General features: G+C 53.5%; 4 protein-coding genes across 4 annotated transcripts; all 4 read right to left on the reverse strand.

Annotated features, from left to right (window-relative positions):
• Positions 1-329: 329 nt before the first annotated feature.
• Positions 330-5,127, reverse strand: C8Q71DRAFT_782636 (glycoside hydrolase superfamily). Its single transcript, XM_047924938.1, has 22 exons — positions 4,844-5,127; positions 4,398-4,779; positions 4,238-4,344; positions 4,061-4,171; positions 3,998-4,005; positions 3,779-3,947; positions 3,717-3,728; positions 3,575-3,662; positions 3,453-3,522; positions 3,271-3,394; positions 3,081-3,216; positions 2,980-3,024; positions 2,679-2,921; positions 1,772-2,628; positions 1,706-1,721; positions 1,567-1,652; positions 1,374-1,513; positions 1,287-1,317; positions 1,136-1,226; positions 816-1,086; positions 695-765; positions 330-638 (listed from the first exon to the last, which is right to left on the reverse strand). Exons 2-22 carry the CDS (start codon positions 4,754-4,756, stop codon positions 497-499), a joined length of 3,177 nt encoding a protein of 1,058 aa, XP_047774586.1. The 5' UTR covers positions 4,757-4,779; positions 4,844-5,127; the 3' UTR covers positions 330-496.
• Positions 5,128-5,753: 626 nt separating this feature from the next.
• C8Q71DRAFT_782641 (thiamine diphosphate-binding protein) lies at positions 5,754-8,093 on the reverse strand. Its single transcript, XM_047924939.1, has 6 exons — positions 7,777-8,093; positions 7,469-7,598; positions 7,314-7,416; positions 6,240-7,251; positions 6,136-6,174; positions 5,754-6,086 (listed from the first exon to the last, which is right to left on the reverse strand). The coding sequence occupies exons 1-6, from the start codon at positions 8,026-8,028 to the stop codon at positions 5,838-5,840; spliced, it is 1,785 nt and encodes a 594-aa protein (XP_047774587.1). The 5' UTR covers positions 8,029-8,093; the 3' UTR covers positions 5,754-5,837.
• A 1,050-nt stretch (positions 8,094-9,143) lies between these two features.
• C8Q71DRAFT_679920 (uncharacterized protein) lies at positions 9,144-10,274 on the reverse strand (the record flags this gene model as incomplete). Its single annotated transcript, XM_047919740.1, has 1 exon — positions 9,144-10,274. A coding segment is annotated over one exon (1,131 nt), but the record flags the coding sequence as incomplete, so codon positions are not given.
• Positions 10,275-14,691: 4,417 nt separating this feature from the next.
• On the reverse strand, positions 14,692-17,282 carry C8Q71DRAFT_726939 (uncharacterized protein; the record flags this gene model as incomplete). The annotated part of the gene is made up of 6 exons (XM_047921807.1): positions 14,692-14,899; positions 14,982-16,173; positions 16,238-16,488; positions 16,606-16,729; positions 16,778-16,944; positions 17,035-17,282. The coding sequence occupies 6 exons, from the start codon at positions 17,280-17,282 to the stop codon at positions 14,692-14,694; spliced, it is 2,190 nt and encodes a 729-aa protein (XP_047774589.1).
• Between the last annotated feature and the right edge of the window lie 1,067 nt (positions 17,283-18,349).

An 18,349-nucleotide genomic window follows, 5' to 3' on the forward strand; every position in this document is an offset into this window, starting at 1 on the left:
TCCAGGCACTTGGACGGGGCCAGAAGCTCAAGCTGCTCAACTGCGTAGTACGCGCACATGTGGTCTTCAGCTGACACCGCGCCTGACCTCGCATTCACGCTGTTGGTCCCCTTCTCCCCGTACCGTGGACGCCCCATTTCCAGCGGACCGCTGCCTGAATGTTCACGTTCAGCTTCTCGAATCTGAGATCAGTGATTACCGGCCCGTGGAACCTATTCCGTATATGCCAGTTGTCAGACCATCCGCAGATCACTACAATTGACTCACTGATTCTTGTGAATGGTCTCTTGGGCCGGACTTCATCCAAGCATATTGATCGTCATCACTGTCGTCAGCACAAACCCACTCTCCAGCCTCGAGATTAGCTACCAAGCGTGACGATGATTATAGCCTGAGAGCAAGACAATGCAGCTGTGATTCATCGACATACATGATGCTACTGACATCCAAAACATAGTCCAAGTTCAAAAGTCCCCAAAATCGGTTTCGTGAGCTTTCACGAGGCAACACGGGGTGACCATGCAGGATTGTTTACGGCAATCGGGCCCACGCCGCCTTCAATCACGTCATCAACGACGAGGTCGAGAGTCGGTGCTACTGGCTCGTCTTCCAAGGCCCACAGCGCTACTGCGACCGTACTGATCACGATGAATTATTGGCCAAATCATACAATGCGAGTTGCTGGTGTACTCACTTCGTGCCCTGGTAGTCCAGGATGCCTTGAGGAACCGGGAATTTCGTCTGCGGCCCAATGTTGGCAACACGCTGTGGTCATGGTGAGCTGCGTTATCGCTGTCGCACGGGCGTGAACCTACTTTGCCATAATCCCATCCATTGACGAACAGCAATGCCCGGTACGGCTGATTGGTGGTGTCGAACTGGAATGACATCAGCGTGTCCGTGTCCTCCGGGATGGAAAGGTCGAATGTGGTGACGAAGAATCCGACACCCGCTCCGCCGGACGGGAGGCCCTCGGACAGCTCTTGAGAGGTCCAGTTCGACGTGTCGAAACCTGGGAGATGCCAACCCTGACGCTCGCCGTACAAGCCGCCTTCATTCAGTACCCCGCGGACCTTGTCCGGATATCTGTGCCAATGATCAAACAACGAATTACCGGGGATGTCTTGAGACTCACTCGGTATAACCTCCGAACTTGCCCTGCACACGCCATTCGGTGAAGTTACCGGTGTTGAGCTGGTAGCCAGGAATACCGCGCGGAGACTTCTCTTTAAGGATGATGCATTTGAGTCCTCACTAGCACGAAACGAGACGACTTGGCGACCTACCATCGTCAGCTTCATCGTTGCCTTGTCCATCCTGAGTGTCTCGTCAGCTCACTGCTACTTAATCGCACAAATAACATGCCCACTCACCTGAATAATAGTGATCACGTTGTCCTGACCGATAAGTACAGATCCCTCCGGGAAATTGTAGACTTGGGTCGTCTGCTCATCTGCGGTGCTCCAGGTCGAGTCGAGGAACTGGCCATTCAACCAGACAGAGCCAGCGAAGCCTACGGACAGTATATCAGCGTCCGAAATGTGGGCACGGATCGGCACCGCCTACCTTGACCACCGTTGATGGTCAGGTTGACCGATGTAGTGGACTCGGTACCGTTGAAGTGGCCTCGCCACAGTACGATGTTCTCACAGCTAGCGACGTGTATCTTCAAGTACCAGCAAAGAAAACGTGCGCAAGTACTCACAATCCATAGTCACAGCCTACGACATCTCAGTAGTAGCCCATTTCACAGTGGGCATACATCACTCACCAAATAGGATTCGTCCGTCGCCGTACACGTATCCAGGTATGTTCGTGGTGGTATGGTCAGCAAGGGTCCACTCCGCGTCCGAATAGCCGGTCGACACCTCCGGCAGGCTGTCTGCGTATTTCCAGCCTGTCAATGCGGGTACGCTGATCGAGCTCAACGATGTGCTCATTTCCAGTGATCCAGTGAGTATACCTCCCGTCGATGTCAGCGAAGCCGTCTGGACCTCCGCGCCGTTCCACGTAACAGAACTGACATCCTCCGGCGCCACGACCGTGAGCATGACGCTTTGGTTGAGGTCACCCCTCAGCGCAAGCTGTCCGTTGGAGATGCTGGCGTTGCGGACGAGGTACGGGCCGCCGACGAGGACGGTCTCGTTCGAACCGAATTGCCAGTAGTTGTTGAACGAAGCGGCAGTGCTCGACGGGATCACGGGAGCCCAGAACGTGGCTGCGGTGACAGAGTCTGCGTAGAGCACGAGCTGTGAGTCAGACTCGAAGACGGTGACCACGCCCTTGATGCCGTCGAGCAGGGTCACCGTAGTGAGACTGGCGTTGCTCGCATCGCCAGAGAACGAAGCTACAGACGCATTCGCACGAGTGCCACTGCCCGAGAGTGAGAGGGTGACTTCGCTAGCCTGGTCGGAGTCGCCGTAGAGGAAGAGCACATCGCGGTTGCCGATGGCGCCAGCGTACAGGATACTGGCAGTCGAATAGAGCACCTGCGAATTGGCACCGTACGAGTAGTCCGTGACGAGGATCTTGCTCTGCCGACCGTTCAGGGCAATTGAGGAGATCGTCTGGGGGATCGAGAGCATCCCGGCGGAAGTGGGCACGGAGATATTGAAGGTGATGTCCGCGCTAAACCATTTTCAGCGGCAGGCGGCGTCTGTGAGATATTGAGTGCTTACAGAGAGCTAGAGTTTGCCTGACGGGCGATGAAGAACCCTGACCCTGTGTCGGGGTTGCGCAGATAGGTCACGTAGACCTCTGTCCCGTTGACGGTCACTCCTGGCATCGTGGTGTCCGTATCGCCTACCCAGTCGGTCTTGTAGAACTCTGGCGAGCTTCGCAAGAAAAGCCCTTGTCGCTTGAGTTCGTCGTACTTGTCTGACAAGGCACGGTTCTCCCTGATAGGGGAGCCGTAGTCATAGCTAATAATGTAACATATCGTCAATATTCTGCCCGTGCGGTGCGACATGCGTACGTTACCTGGTATATACTCCTGGGTAAGGCAAGCCTCCCCAGCTCGTTCCACTGTAGAACAGCATTGTAAGCAACCGCGGCATGTCTTGCGACAGATCAGCACTCACCCGTAGATCATGTAGAATGAGATGAGCTTCACGTTGGCAGCCCAGTTCTGCTTGTAGAACACGTCCATGAAGTCAGGTCCCGTCAACGTCTCGCATGCGTTGTATCCAGGGCCACCCCAGGGATCGAAGGAGCCACCTATCGCGGTCAGCTGTCGGCAGGCGTTCCGAAAAGAGAGGATTCTACGCGTACCTTGGAACTCAGGCATGTACCAGGGCTGACTTGGGTTGGTCGTTTCGTGGTATGAATGGTAGTTCGTGCCAACAGGGCTCCAGACGGCAGGGTTCGAGCAGTCGAAACCTTGAGGGTAATAGTCCTAGCGACCGACCGACTGTCAGCGCAAAAATATTGATAACCCTTTCGGCTAAACTGACCGTTCCGTAGATATTCACTGCGCCAGTCCCGTTGACGAAGTTCTTTCCTTCGCCAGGGTCATTGTAGGTCCTGAAAGTTACCGTGAGACGTCGCGAATACATATGCTACCTGCAAAGCTTACAGAGGAATGACAATGCCAGCGTCGCGATAGGCTGCCTCCAGCTCTTCGAAGTAGGCACCCGTTTCTGGCGTTTGATAATATTCGTTGTCTGGCCAGAATCTCAGACTCTTCGCGGATGTGCTGCTGTGCCATTATGTCTCACCTATCTGAACCACTGCGCGGTAGTCAGAATCAATGCTTGCAGTGATTGGGGCGATATCTTACCAAGGATTGGTCCACCATCCGTCACCTCGTTCCCGATGACGCTAGCTGCAACTTCTTTGATGTATGGCGTCCAGGCTTCGTGATAATCGGTCGCGTTCGTGCGCAGTTCTCCAGCCACCTGGCTTGTTGCCCAGAGAGCAATCCCACCGGCTGTGGTCTCTGCGTTGATCTATAAGACGTCAGACCGCGCAGACTACGGATGCATGCATGAACGCTAACATAGGGGCCTGGCAAGCAAAGTCACAAACAGTTGATGTATAGCAGCTGATCGCAATTACGTACCGGGACGTAGAGTTATGAAAAGACCCGCTTGTTTGGCGGCGTCGTAGATGGGCTGTAGTGCCCGCCAATCGTCAAAATCGAGCACTCCGGGGGCCGGATTCGTCAACGCCCCTACACCATGAAGTTATGTCAGTTATTACGGAAGCGACGTCCAGTCACACCGTTCAGATAACTCACAATGAGTGTATACACTGGCACCGTTGAGCCCCGCTGCAGCCATCTTCTGGAAGATATCCAACCATAGGTCGGGCACAGGAAGACGCCAGGTATGGAACTCGCCGAAGCTGTGACACGGCTGGGTAAGTATCAGTGCACAAGTACTGCGCGCGAGACTCACTAAAGGAACATGCGCTGGTCATTGAGGAAAATCGTGTAGTTATCCCATTGAACGGCCTCGGTGTAGTTGTCCGACTGGCGCGGCGGGTCTGCGCGAGCAGCAAGGTCCTGGATGGCGTCAGCATTGCGCAGTTTCACGGCGCTGGCGCTCTTGGTCAAGGGTCCAGTGAGCACGACGAGGACAAGCGACAGCAGGGCAGGCAGAGCCCATGACGAGAACCGTTGCGACAGCATCCTGGCGGGTCGTCGGGCCTCATCTCCTGCAGGAAGTCCACTTATATCGTGTTCCCACTTGGTCTCGCGGCTCTCGCCAGCTGCATATGACGGCAGGCTATGCTTCCCCGAGAACCGTGGGTTCATGTTGCGAGCGGTCCGGGTTGGATCTATTCTTCCGTTCAGAACGCCTTGAATGGTCTTAGCTGGTCATACGTGATGAAGTCGCCGCACCTAGGCCTAAGATCTCGTACGAAGCCACACGGTTGTATGTAAGTGACCCAAAAGCTGGCTGCTGTCTAGTGTCAACCTGAAGGGTAGGAACTACGCAACGTCGAGACCTTTGGTCGGGAAGGTGGAGAGAAAGCAGACTGCCATCGAAGCGCTTGGTCTCGTCCGGCGGAATACACGGTTTGACCCTTAGGTGGTCGGACCTGGTGAGTCGTGACGCATCGAGGGCGAGGATTGCCGTCTACGTACATCAGAAGCCGGCGGCAACGTATTTCGACACGTGCTACATACCGCCGCTCCGCGCCTGACCCCAACCTGACCCTGCTTGTAGCGGTTAATAAATGCAGAGATCATCATCACCCAACCTGACCCTCCCTGAACCGCTCAGAAATCCGCGCAAGTGATGAACGTTGAACCCCTCGAACACCACGCGGTCTTGTTTGCAAAGGCCCGCGTCCAGAATGTTCACAGAAGCCTACGGTATCACTCTTTACTGGTACGAACAACATAGTACACACCCGACTGATCGGGACTACGGATATCCAGTTGTAAGCACGGCCAGCTCTACCGTGACATATGGTGCCACACTATCGTCCAGGTATGCATGCTCTTTCGTCCACTTAGTTATGGTGCAGCTCTGAGCTCTCTCGCGATGGGAGACGGACTGCAGTGCCCGTCTACCTATACTCCATACAAAACCTCAAGGTTGCATTGCATTCCTTGACAGAAGCCAGAGAGAGAACTCTCGACTCATTCGGGGGATTGCTTCCGGCTTCCGGTGCGGGGTACCCGACTCCCACGGACGTGGGTAGGATAACCAATCCGAGGTCTCAACGATGGGGAACATTTAGACTTTACGCACCTGGTGACCGTCCACGAGCAGGTCGACTGTAGACTCAGATTTTCGCCTCGAACCCGCGAGCGACACATGATATAGACAGCGAGCTGTGTCTGCTGTGCCAAAGCTTCATTCCAATAAAGTAGCGCGGAGGATTCTTCAGATGGATTGAAGGACGCAATCAACGACCGCACACTTCCTCTCCGTCTGGACCACTTTGACAGCCTCCGTGAAGACTGCGGATAGCTCCGACGCGGACTCGACGCGACGCCCCCAAGCGTCGCCAGCTGCAACAGCGATTTGAGAGTAGTTTGGTGCCTTCGGTCCGAAGCTCGTGGTGAGACGCTGGGCAGAGGCCTTCGCGCCGTATCCTTGTGGGTGGACGACCGTCATAGAATGGCCAGGAGACTATGAGAACGATGAGCCAGTACATCTTGCGCAGTGAGACTTGACTTACAAGCCAGCCGCCGTTGTTCAGCACGATCGTCAAGAACGGCTAGTGTGTGAGGTAAGTAGGTCAAGTAAGGGTCAATATGCTGCTACTGGCACGATGGCACATACCGTCTCGTATCGGCTTGCAATCCAGTACGCAGTACTTGGTGCGCCAAAAAGGAAGTCCCCGTCGCCTACGATAGCGACGATCATGTCGAACTGCTTCTGAGCCACGACACTGCCCATATGAGCGCCGACGGCCGCGCCGAGTGCATACCCCAAGCTAGACCCTCCTGACATGAGCATGCTTCCCGGTGAATCGGGCTTGATATGGTTCCAGATGTGGCCGGCATTGCTAATGCCTTCATTCAGCCACAAGATGTTCTGTCCCTTGCTAGGCGTATGTTCATGTACCGCCGACCGGAGGGCCCCCAGAAGGTAGGGAACTGTAGGCAGAGCAGCACCAGGAGCGAGAGCGCGCTCGGCTGCGTCGAGCTCGGCCGTCCAGGCTGAACGCAAGGGTTCCAAACGCTGTGCACGCTCGGCAACTATCGCGCGCGAAGTCTCCTCGAGCTTCCGCCCGGCCGCATCCAGGAGCTGCCCGAGCGCCACCTCTGCATCCGCCTTACAGAGCATCTCCGCGTCGACATGGGCGTATCCCACACTCTGCTTGAGCGGATCCGCGTCGATGACGAATACGCGCGCGCCCGGTTTAGGTCGCGTACCCGTGATGGGAATCCATGGGATATCTGCCTCCAAGATTACGACGACGTCGGCGTCCTTGAGAAAGGCGGTGCGGCCGTCCCACGAAGAGCCGACGAGGAAGGGGTGCGAGTGCGGGATGCAGAGCGCAGACGGACATGACGTGACGATCGCAACAGATAGCGTATTGGAGAGAGCGGAAAGGAGGGGTACTGCACCATGGTTGCGTCCGAGGTTTCCTGTAATGAGGAGAGGGAATTCGGCACCGATGAGTGCGGAAACAATCGTGTCGACTGCTTGTGGTGGAAGTCCGGGTGGTGTAAGGGAAGGCCAGCCGCCGACAGTTACGCCTTGCTGTACAAGAGGGGCGTCGAGTTCCTCCTCCAGTGTTTCGCGCCTCGCCCAGAGGTAGACCGGACCCTTCGGGTCGCTCTGCGCACTGAGAATGATCAATGAATGACGACGCACAGATGTGATGGTCAGTCAGCAGTAGGGACGTACAACTGTAAAGCCCGCATCATTGTCTTAGCGGCGCTGACTCCACTGGATATCTGGGCTGTATAGCGCATGTACTGTCGTACAATGGCCGCCTGGTCCGGTATATCTGGGACATGAAGCAACTTCAGCAGAGATGCAATGCGAAGTCGAGTTCTAACCTTGGATCCACAACGGCCATTCAGTACGTGAACCCTTCAGTTCACCCTCGATGGTGAAAGGCGATGCGCCTGCGAATATAAGCACAGGGATCTGTCCACGATCGACGTTATGGACTGCGCTGGCCAGCGCCTGTGGTATGGAGCAATCTATCAGCAACGCTGCTCAATCCAGAGGTAAACCGACATCCCGATCATTTCAAATGCGATTGAAGGGCGAATCAACAGAGACTCATATGGACCCACTGCATGCACGGCCCCTTCACTCGTGGAGGCCAGCAGAGTAAGACTAGATATAGAGACACGCTTACCTGTGTCCCTACGTCCACGTGTACGATCACGACTACTAGCTTGCCAGCGACTTGCGCGTACCCATGTGCAGCACACAGTGCGACCATTTCGTTCGGGCATGTCACAATCTCCAACAGGCTCTTTCCGTCCTCTACGCGCTGCCGTTCGAGGTCCTCGAGTAACGCCGAGTGGTCGCTTCCCCAGTTGACAAATGCATGCGTAACGCCCGCGTCGGCCAACGTCTTCCAGAATACAGTCGCGGCGTTGTACATTGTCAGTCCTATGTGAGTGACTGTTGAGATGCTCCAGTGGGCTCGGAGGGGTGGGCGACCGTGCCAGGCATCGATGCCATTGCGGGGACTTTGAGTGACATTGGCTTCAGGTCTATCGGCTTCTGCTGTCTGATGGAATCGGCCATAAAAGCTCCTTACCTGCTTCTGGTGTTGATATACGTTCAGCAGATGAGATAGGTAGGCGATACGGAAAGATATTCCTACCAAAAGCCCCATGCACAACGTCACAATGGCAAGACCATCGCACAGACGATCAACTAGGTGCGCGAGTTGCCGAAGCCTACTGACACTCAGCGCACGACCGATAAACAGGAAGTTCCGGGCTTCTTTCGGGTCGCATATGCTGCACGACAAGTTGGGCGGGCGATGACTCCTCGCAATGTCCGTTGTGTTCGTGATCATTGCCTGTAGACCATGTCTCAACTTCGACTCGAACGTCCTCAAACAAGCGCCTTGTCCGGAGGATGGTCAGCGGGACGTGCAAGCATGCGTCTCGGTCTAATCGCATGACACAATCCTTCCGGTAAGCTATCATTTCACTCGCAGGGCAATAGAATACCCGGATACTCACCTTGAGCACGCGCATATATTATCATAGTGGGACGCTGCTTTCGACTCGTCCCATTTCAGTTCACTGCACCTCGTGTTCACTACGTTCCGTATTGTTCTCCATCCGCAGAGGGGGGTGTACAAGTTGATAGACAAACTCGGAAAACAGCCTATGTACTAGTAAGGGGTTTCAGTCGGATGCGATGATCTGTGGATGCTCTGTCAGAAGAGGACGTAGACATACACACTGACAGTGACGGTCGAATCTCGATCGTGAAAGTGGCTCCGTCGAGCGCTCACACGATCACGGTCGGCATCGGCGAGCGCTAATCCGAGCGCTCACTACTGTTTTTTTTTTTTTTTTTTTTGGATGGCTTTCAATGGGATTAGGCAGTTGACAATTGGTCAGCCCCTGTTCCCAGCCGGCCAGCAGGTTCCCCCGCAGATGCTTTCCAGGGATAAAATGCGTTTACGCACGACTACAGTTAGTCAGTGTGGGACTCGTGTTATCCGTCATCGTATTCGTCCCATGGACGGATATCAATACCCACTAAAACCCTATTCATGCCCGTCCAGTCATCAGGGAGGGCAGATTCGTCGTGTAGTGTGCCTTTCCAAGTGTTGGTGACCATGTCTTTGTTTAGAGCTTGTCGTCCAAATCGCTTATGCGTCATTGACATGTCAAGATGTAGACGCCGGTTTATTGTGGCGACCCATCGGGCTCGTATCTCTTGTCTGGAGTGTTCCCAATCTTCGTCATCACTGTGGTTTATAACTCGCTCACATCTAAGCTTCCAGATCATGAACGCTGCTTCCGAGATTAGGATTCTCCACAGTCGTTCTGCTGACGGCCTCCGTTTGTCCTTCTTTGTTCGCCATGCCTTAGTGCCCATCCCTAGTATGTCGTCATAACTCGGTCTTACCCAGTTGGCCTGTTTCTTATGCCATGTGTATTCTACTAGCTTCCATATGGTGTCTCGTCCGGTGGCCGCACATTCAGTGAATATGTGGTGCATCGTCTCTACGGAGCCACACCGCGTACAAGTCGCTCTGTCCTCGTATCCTGGAATGTGCTTCCAGTATGGGCCGCATGATCGTAGTGCTCCATGTAAGTTCTTCCATAAGAAGTCCGCTATAGGTCTTCTGATCTCTCTTAAGCGGATGCTCCTCCATAGTTCTGGTTCAGTTACTGGTGCTTCTTGTACATCTCGAGTGTTTGAGAGGATGCCGCTGATTATTCGTTGTGTTGAAGGACGTTCCTTGTATGTTCTCCGTTGTATCAAGCGATATGCAAGACGTTGGGTGAGTACTGATAGTCTTGCTCCAGATAGGTCGAAGACTTTGTCTGTTTTAGGGATGAGTGGGTCTGATCCTCGTTCTGATTCTAGTTTTTGTGCTAGATCTCGTCCTGTTTGGATCATCTTCCACTCATCAGGGCCGTCGACCTTCCGGAAAGTTGTGGGCGCACATCGTTGCCGGAGTATGTTAACTAGAGCTCGTAGTGCGTCCTTATTCTCTGCTCCCATCCATGCGGAGTCTTCCCAACGTTGCAGATCATAGCATATCGTGGTTTGGAGTGTGTCTGACTCGCACAGGAAGTGGATCGGTGCGTCTTTAGGGGCGGTTTGTGCTATGAAGATCGCTGCTGCTATTTCACCACTCGATTGTGTTTGGTCGATAAGGTGTGGTTCAAGTCTCACTAGTTCAGCTGCAAGTCGGGTTTGCTTACGTGCCAGTAGTGTTATACCTTGTCCATTGTGTGGTGAATAGCGGTCAGAGGTCTCGAGCTTCTTGCCCGGTGCTGCGAGAATATAGGCCGTGACGGTCTCTCGTGTTACCGACGTTCCTTGTCTTGGTCGTATTGCTGGTGAGTCTTTGATGTTATCCTGATTGACGAAGACTCTGAAAGCCTCAGATATGCCTTGTCTTTCAGTTACCGAGGGGTCGAAGGTCATCTCTCCCCCTTCCTCGTTGGCTTTCTCATTTGCATCTCTTCGTTTGCCTGTCAGGGTAAGTCCATCGTTGGGTGTTTGTTGTTCGGGGTGCCATTTCGGTTCTAGCGTTTGGAGGAGTCTTCCAGCTGCTTCTACGCATCTGAGGGTGTGTTGGCATCCATTTCGTTGAGCCTCTTTACATTGTTCGCAGGGACAGTCGCTGTTCGCTGTACCGTGCTCAGGGTGGTCTTGTATGATGTTATGATGTTGCCTGATCTTTAGGATGTCTCCCACATAGGAGACGCCATGTACCTCGCGTAAGCATTTGCTTAGGCTCGTGTTGTCTAGTCTTTGGAGGAGTTTAGTGGCACTGAGGTGATACCACATAGGCAGTTCCATCTTTAGTTGACGTCCTAGTTTCAGGGCTGCGAAGGTCATTCCATATTTCTTCGCTGTGCTGAGCATCTTCTTTATGTAGGTTGGCATTGTCGGTGCTCCTCTCAGCTTAGGGTTCCAATTTTGAAGGAACATGTTTAATTGTGCAGATGTCCGAATGTTACCCGCTGACTTGTTGACGTTAAGGGCAATGATTGCATCCGTCATATAGGCCCATACAGGTCTGTCTGGCTTAAGCGTTAAGTATCGTCGAAGCCAGATGAGATCAATTGCTTCATTCCTTGTTTTGATGTCTAGTATTGATATGCCTCCTTCTACAATGCTGCGTTGTAGCGTTTCAAGGTTTATACTGGGGCATAGGTCGTTGCCCCATATGAAGCTCCGTATCATTCTGGTGAGTTCGAGTTCAATGGGTTGTGGCATTCCTTGAACAGTCGTCAGATATTGAGTTATGCCGCCGGGTCCCATTTGTATGATATGTCTCTTTCCGGTGAGTGACGGTGAGCATTGTTTCCATCGTTGAAGGAATTTTGCTACTTTATCTATTGTAGGCTTCCATACAGCAGCTTCATTTGTGGCGTTACCTATCCATGCGCCTAGGACTCGTACAGCTTCACCGTCTTTGGCTATATGTACAAAGTCCGGGATAGCTGGCTCGTCGGATTCGGGATTAATCCGGCGCATTTGGGCCACCTTGCTGCGGTATTCAGGAGAGCCTACGGGTATGATTTCTGTTTTCCCTCCGTTGAATTTAGCGCCTGATGCAACGCACCAGTCATCAAGGATGGTCCATAAGTCAGTCCATCTGTCGCATTGTGCCAGAAATGCGGACGTGTCGTCTGCAAATAGGGAGGTTATCAGACGTTCTGTTACTCCTGGTATGTGGAAGCCTCGTAGCGTAGAACGTCGGAGTGCACATGCAAGCGGTTCGATTGCAATGTCGAAAAGCAGACAGGAGAGCGGGTCGCCTTGGCGAACTCCGCGGTATACCTTGTATGAGGTGCTGACTTCACCGTTTATGATCACTACCGTGGTAGCGTTTTTATACAGGCTTTTCACTTTTCGGATGAATGAGACCGGCAGACCAGCAGCTGCAAGTATCTTCCAGAGGTAATCGTGTCGTATCTTGTCATATGCCTTCTCTTGATCAAGTGCTATGATTACGCCATTCTCTTCTATGGCTTCGGCGTAGTCTACTATCGTCCTGCATATTTGCGTTTGATCTGATATTTGTCTTCCAGGTATAAATCCAGCTTGGTTCGGGTGTATAATCGTTGTAGCAACTTTGTTGAGGCGTGAGGTAAGGATTCGTGTATACAGCTTGTAGTCCGAGTTTAGGATCGTTATCGGACGGTAGTTGCTGATCTCCCTTTTGTCATTCTTCTTATATATAGGGCACATCCATCCGTCAGCGAAACCGCTGCTGGGATCGACTCCATGTATGTCTATGTCACGGAATACAAGCTTGAGTAGTTCTAAGCTATTGAATCTTTCATCTTTGTCTTGCGTCTCACTGACTTCCGTCTGTAGTGTTATCCAGAGTTCATACGGTATACCATCTAGGCCACAAGCCTTCCCTGGTTGCGCTTTCCTTAGCGCATCACGAATATCGTCCGTGGATGTTTCAGCTTTGAGCGATTCAGCTTCTACTATGTTAAGTCTTGTTTGTAGTTGGGCTATTGCCCTATCGATCGCTAAGTCTCTGTTATGGTCTAGTTGTTCATTGGATTCTGTGTGTTGTAGTTCACTGTGGTAGTCACGCGCAAGGTGTGCCATGTCATCAGATCGTTGCACATATACTTGTGTGTCCGGGCGCCGGAGCGTATGTATTATGTCTCTGGGTTTATGTTCCTTATTGATACTCGACCAGTATTTACTCATTGTTTCCCCACTTAGCACATATTTGGCCGCTGACACTATTCTGGATTGCTGGTATCGTTTCTTTTCTAGCTCTGCAATTCTATCCATTCTTATCTCTGATTCTGTATGCAGTCTAGGGTCAGTCGCAAAGTCGTCGCGACTCTGTATTTCTTTGACCTCAGCCGTTAGTCTTTTGATCGCCATGGTGAGTTTCGGAGCTTTTGTTTTCATGGTCTTTCTTGCCAGGGCTACAATGTCTTCCTTAAGACACTTATATACTGTTTGTGGGTTGCATTCGTCGCTACGGCTTGTAGGGCTCATCACGGCTTTGATCTTGTTTAGGGCTTCTTTTCCGATGTGACTGATTTGGCGAATGTACTCAACGTCATTCAGTAGTGCCAAGGGGATAGTCCACCTTCCCTTTCCTATATACGGCGCAGTTGCGGTGCTTAAGCGAGCAAGGGCAAGGCGGTGGTCTGTCGGTATCGCGGTTGTCTTAATCGTCCAGGTGTGTGACGATTGTAGCATGTCTGTTGAGGTATAGATTCTGTCTATACGAGATCGTATCCCGGATGCTTTCTGGGGATACGTATAGTCACGTTCTGTCGGAGAGGTCAGACGCCATCCGTCTTTTAGGTGTATAGCGTTCATGAACGTATTAAGCGCTTCAGCTGCAGCCGCATTGTCTTCTCTTGGAGGAAGCCTGTCAATCGCTTCTTCTACGATGTTGAAGTCTCCTAGGACTACGTTAGGCTTCTTCCGTTTACTATTACTGTAGAGCTTTTGTAACGTCTTCCAGAAGGTCGTATTTTCAGTGGCATTGTTGGGGGCATAGACGTTCAGCAGTGTGATGTCTATCTCCCGATGCCAGTGTACTGTGATTGCCATCGCGCGTCCAGGTATTAGGGTCTCAGTGTGGATTGTTTGGATGTCAATTAGTTCTCTGTTTAGAACGTAGGCGACTCCTTGCGCCTTGCTATGCGTTGATTCGCAGGGTATCACTTTCAATCGCTTACCGTAGAGCGAGTGGATAGTGTTCACGGCAGTATCGTCAAGGTGTGATTCTTGGATTGCCAGAATACCTATCCTGTTCTCCTGTGCTATTCTGTGGATGCCGTTCCATTTGTTGTTCTTGTCGCCTATCATATTGCCTACGCCATTTACGTTCAAGGTGCCTACGGTGATTGTAGCCTTTGTCTTGCGTCCTTCACGCTTCGCTTTGTTCATGTCACTACGATTGGAGTTCATACTACGGTTCTCCGTATCCAATCCAATATCCTTCCTACTACGGAGAAACGCTCTGCCGTCCGATCCTCCCGGCCGGTCATTGGGGCCTTGCTGGGCAGAGTGGAGTTTGGTCCCTTCTGGTCGGGAGGGAGAGAAGCCATTTGCCGTTTGTGCGTCCGCGGGGGGGGTGTTTGTTATGTTGATTGTCGCCGTTGCTATCAAGCTTGCTGCTACAACGATCCACAGCAAGTAGAGACCGCTCCTGGGTCTCGCAGGTGACATGCTTGTCTGCGTTGTGACGCAGAGTTCGCTTAAGCCTCTCGGCGGGGAAAGTCTATAAGTGCCCCTAGGAGAATAGAAGGGAAATGCACGTATGCGGGTCACGGATGGGAGTCCAACGTATTCTGGGCTTTCCTGTCTCGCGGGTGCGATCAGTAGATGTGGGCCCATGTGCGTGTGGAGTGCTTATATGTTCCGACCGCTGCATTGAGTGTGTTGTAAGTTATCGTTTCTTTCAGTTTTGGTAGCTCATTTGCGTTCAGTATGTGTGTCATGCATGATACGAGTATGGGTCATAGATGTGTATCATTTCGAGATACAGACGATAGCATACAGATAGAAGTACAAGAGCATCGCTCTGAGACACGTGTCAGTGGGGCAGGTTGTTACAAGTACATTAGGACATCGTTACGGAGCAGTAGGCGAAGAGAGAGATATGTACGAAGACGAGCGTAGACATACCCTTGACGGTTTCAGTATCCACGTCCTCCTCGCATCGGACCTCCGCGGCCACGAGGTAGTCCGCGGCCAAGTCCACGGCCGCGTCCTCGGCCTCCGAGAGCCCCGCCATTTTGCTGCTGCTGTGCGAGGGGGGCCTGCGCTTGCTGCGGTTCGTCGTGCCATCCGATAGAGGTGCGAACTGTGCAGGTGGGGGCAGTGTGGCCGAGGGAGTGGCAGTAAGCGCACCAGAGACGACCTGTGAAGGCGACAGGGTGTCCTGTCTCCGACGATCCAAAGCCATGCTTGCGCAGCATGTCGCAGAATCGCAGCCAGTCCTTTCGGTCGGCTGTCGGGGGAGTGACATGCAGGACTGCGACGGGCTCGACTGCGTTCCCTACCGTGCGCGCTGGGATGATGTCGACATCAACAGAGTTAAGAATCATGTTGAGGGCCTCGTCAGGCGAGAAGCCCTCCCAGAAGCCCCCTCGCGCGACGTCTTTGGCGATGACGTGCATCATTACGCAGTAGAGCTCGGAGCTCAGCAGCTCGCGTCGGACGAGTTTGAGATACTCATCTTTCGACTGCGCGCCGAAGCGGTGGATGAGTCGCCACATGCCGCATAGAAGCGGGTTGGTGTCGCGCCAAAAGTCGAAGTTAAGAGTCACCGTAGAGGAGTTAAGCCACCCCATACGCACGAGCGCGATGCAGATCAGAAGGGACATGCCGCGCGCGAGGTACCAGTGGGGCTCTTTGTTGGGGCCATGGAAGCCTTCCAGAGAGTACGCGGGGATGAAAGCGACGTTAGGAATGCGGAGGTCGCGTACGAAGGCGTTCGTCATGGCGGCGATGCGCTCGTCTAGGCCGGGTTCCTCCGTGCCATGGTTCGGGATTTGGATGGCAACGACCGCCTGCGTTTCGTCAATCTCGTCCCATGCTTCTTTCTGCGTGGTGGCCATACCGCGCGCCTTCCAGTCGGGACGGTCGCCTTGCGGCTTACGCCACAGGCTGCGTGGTGGGACCGTAACGTCAGGGTCCAGATTCTCAGCGTCGAAGGGGATCCTCTCGTCGTCTGAGGAGGTGGGAGACGCAGAGGCTGAAGACGAGGCTCCGCGAGCTTTACGGGCCAGGTTGCTAAGACGACGCCTATTTGCTCGCTTTTTAGGGCGGCGGCGGCGGGACTGTGAAGACGTGGGTCGTGCGGGCGAGGCGTCAGGCATGAGGATGTCAGATAGCCGGCTTGATTTGTGTGATCGAGGGGCTGGGGACGCGAGGGCGTCGTCGCTGTCGTACGCCCACAGGTTGCCTTTCACCGGGGCTGCCTGCGTGGCGCCAGTGTGCTGGCTGCGGGAGCTACGTCCTCGCTGATGCGGGGGCGGCGTCTGAGGCAGGGCGTTCAGAGGGGAGGAGGACGGCGGGATCGGGAAGGGGAACGTCTCGCCTGCGTGCAAGATTGTCTAGTGAGTGGAGTGTCACAAGGTTCACTTGTGTCATCAGGTGCTTACCGCGGTAGACAAACTGCATGTGTCCATTGCGCTCTTCGCGGCCGTCAAGGACCGACCTCGAGGAGGTGTTCGAGGGTGCGTTCGTCGGCGTCACCTGGTCGTGCTCATCGTCGTTGTCATTGTATTCCTCGTCGTCGTCGTCGTCGTCATCGTCGACGGGGAGCAGATCGGGGAGGTCGGTGTAGTCATCCTCGGAGGCGATGGCGAAGTCGATGTCCATTGTTTCATTACTCGTGCCCGCCTTGCGCGAGCTGCTTCTTCAATTGTAGTGCATTATTAGTATGGATGATGGCGTGGGAGCTATGAGGATTACTTGCCTCATCCATCCTTCGTGGGTCTTTTCTATCGTCTTCAGCGTGATCTCGTACGGCTCTTGCTGGATAGCAGTGACCGTGGGCTCATCGTCGTTCCCGAGGTCGTGCACGGTCCTCCTTCTCTTACGAGACTCATTGCTGGTCGCAGGTGTCGTGCGGGACGGAGTTTCAACGACGACTGCGTGGCGATCATTGTCCCGTGTCGGTAGAGTTTGTCGCTCCTTACCTTTCTTGGATTTCTTGAACTTCATTGCGCTCACGGCCTTCTTCTTTTTGTTCTTACCGGCGACCTTCCACTCTCCGCCCTCCGGCTCGCTGTCGTCAAAGACGGTGGCGGTGGTGTTTGTGGGTGGGGTCGGGGACTGTGGCTGTGGCTCTGGAGCGATGTTCTCGCTGTTGGGAGCATTACAGCGTGGAGGCAGTACAATGTATAAGTAGTGTGTGAGCATTGCGATGCGGGCAGGGTCGTAGACAACCGCTTACGAATACGTTGTAACCGACTTCAAGCTTCGCATAGGGAACGGAGCCTTGGCCGCCATTTCAGCGTACGATGGGGAGCGTCTTTCAGACTGCGGCGGCGACGACGAGAGAGGGTCTTGCCCCACGGTCGTTGTGTTTTCTATTGCGTTCGAGCGATGCTGTTCGATATGATCGTCCTTCCTGCTGGTCGAGGACTTCGTTGGCGTTGCCTGGAGGCTAGCCACGACGGACGATGCAACTGGGGAAGACATACTAAGCAGCTTTGGATCGTTGATTCAGAGTAAGCAGAGAAAGGGTCACAAGAGTGATGTTGTAAGAGCGCGTGTGTCTATGTCTTTTATCGAGAGTATCGTGGAGTCGCATTTGCGCTTGCCGACAGCTGGGTTACCTGGAGGCAGTCCACTGTGTCAGTGGACAAGGAGCTGCTCCAGCTTCTTGCGTTGCTGTCGCTCTATTTTCGTTAGCCTAGCGCTTTTTGGCGACGGCGTCGGGCGCTGTGTTGCGCAAACAGGGTAGTCCAGGGTCTCTCTGTGGTTAGAGTCTGACATTCATAAGTCCGGGTGGTGTCGGACGAACCTACGGTATCGTTTATTCCGTATACCGGTCGCTGCGCTCCAAGTTGTCGACAGCAGTTTCATACGGTCAGGGTTCGCGCGAGAGAGAATGGAGTACACTTGTACTAGGTAGGATGTGCACGTCCGCATTGCTTCCGTTAAGCTGTCCCATTAAGTTGTCAGGACGTGTGAGCGGTACCTTGCTGCCGTTATATGTCAAGCGAGCATGTTCGGGTTCTTGCTTACTTCGTCGTCGTGTTCCTTGTGTTTGTATCGCGTTAAGTGGCTTGTTGCGTGTTTTGTCAACGGGCGTGTGAGGCGCAGGTCTTAGTTCAAGTCGTGGTTACTTGCATTATGTCGTTGCTGAAGTGAGCCAGCATGCAATGTAGGAGGGAGTAGCGGCGCACGGCGGTTTGAGTCAGCGCTTATGCGGTGAGTCGTCACCTCCTTATGCCGTATGCGGTAAGTGGCTACATCTCGGTGTCTTGCTCTTTTACCCAATTAGGCAGGTGCTGTAGGCCGAACCTAATCACGCCATTTAGATTTTGACATCCTCGTGGTCAAATTGGCATTGAGCGCTCCTTCTGCAGGCACTGGATTTACATTCTCTTTGACAGCTGTACGGCTTCCCTCTATTCCGGACACCTCTTCTCCCTTCCTGTCAGACGTCCTCCATCCTCGTCAGGCTTCTCGAGTCTCGGCCCTCGCCACTTCCACTACTCCCGATTGCTTCTGACGTTGTCATTGTTGGTCGCGAGTTTGTC

This window comes from Rhodofomes roseus (assembly GCF_022264815.1).
Source record: "Rhodofomes roseus strain CIRM-BRFM 1785 chromosome Unknown C8Q71scaffold_26, whole genome shotgun sequence".
Lineage (NCBI taxonomy): Eukaryota > Fungi > Basidiomycota > Agaricomycetes > Polyporales > Fomitopsidaceae > Rhodofomes > Rhodofomes roseus.

What these genes read in the sequence shown, in the direction of transcription:
- C8Q71DRAFT_782636 (XM_047924938.1), bottom strand. Translation starts at nt 4,756, where the DNA reads ATGAACCCACGGTTCTCGGGGAAGCATAGCCTGCCGTCATATGCAGCT. An exon ending in TGCCAGTGTATACACTCATT is followed by an intron (nt 4,172 to 4,237) that starts GTGAGTTATCTG and finishes TTCATGGTGTAG; the next exon opens with GGGCGTTGACGAATCCGGCC. An exon ending in ACGTGATCACTATTATTCAG is followed by an intron (nt 1,318 to 1,373) that starts GTGAGTGGGCAT and finishes CGAGACACTCAG; the next exon opens with GATGGACAAGGCAACGATGA.
- C8Q71DRAFT_782641 (XM_047924939.1), bottom strand. Translation starts at nt 8,028, where the DNA reads ATGTACAACGCCGCGACTGTATTCTGGAAGACGTTGGCCGACGCGGGC. An exon ending in ATGGCCGTTGTGGATCCAAG is followed by an intron (nt 7,417 to 7,468) that starts GTTAGAACTCGA and finishes TTCATGTCCCAG; the next exon opens with ATATACCGGACCAGGCGGCC. An exon ending in ATGATGCGGGCTTTACAGTT is followed by an intron (nt 7,252 to 7,313) that starts GTACGTCCCTAC and finishes GATCATTCTCAG; the next exon opens with TGCGCAGAGCGACCCGAAGG.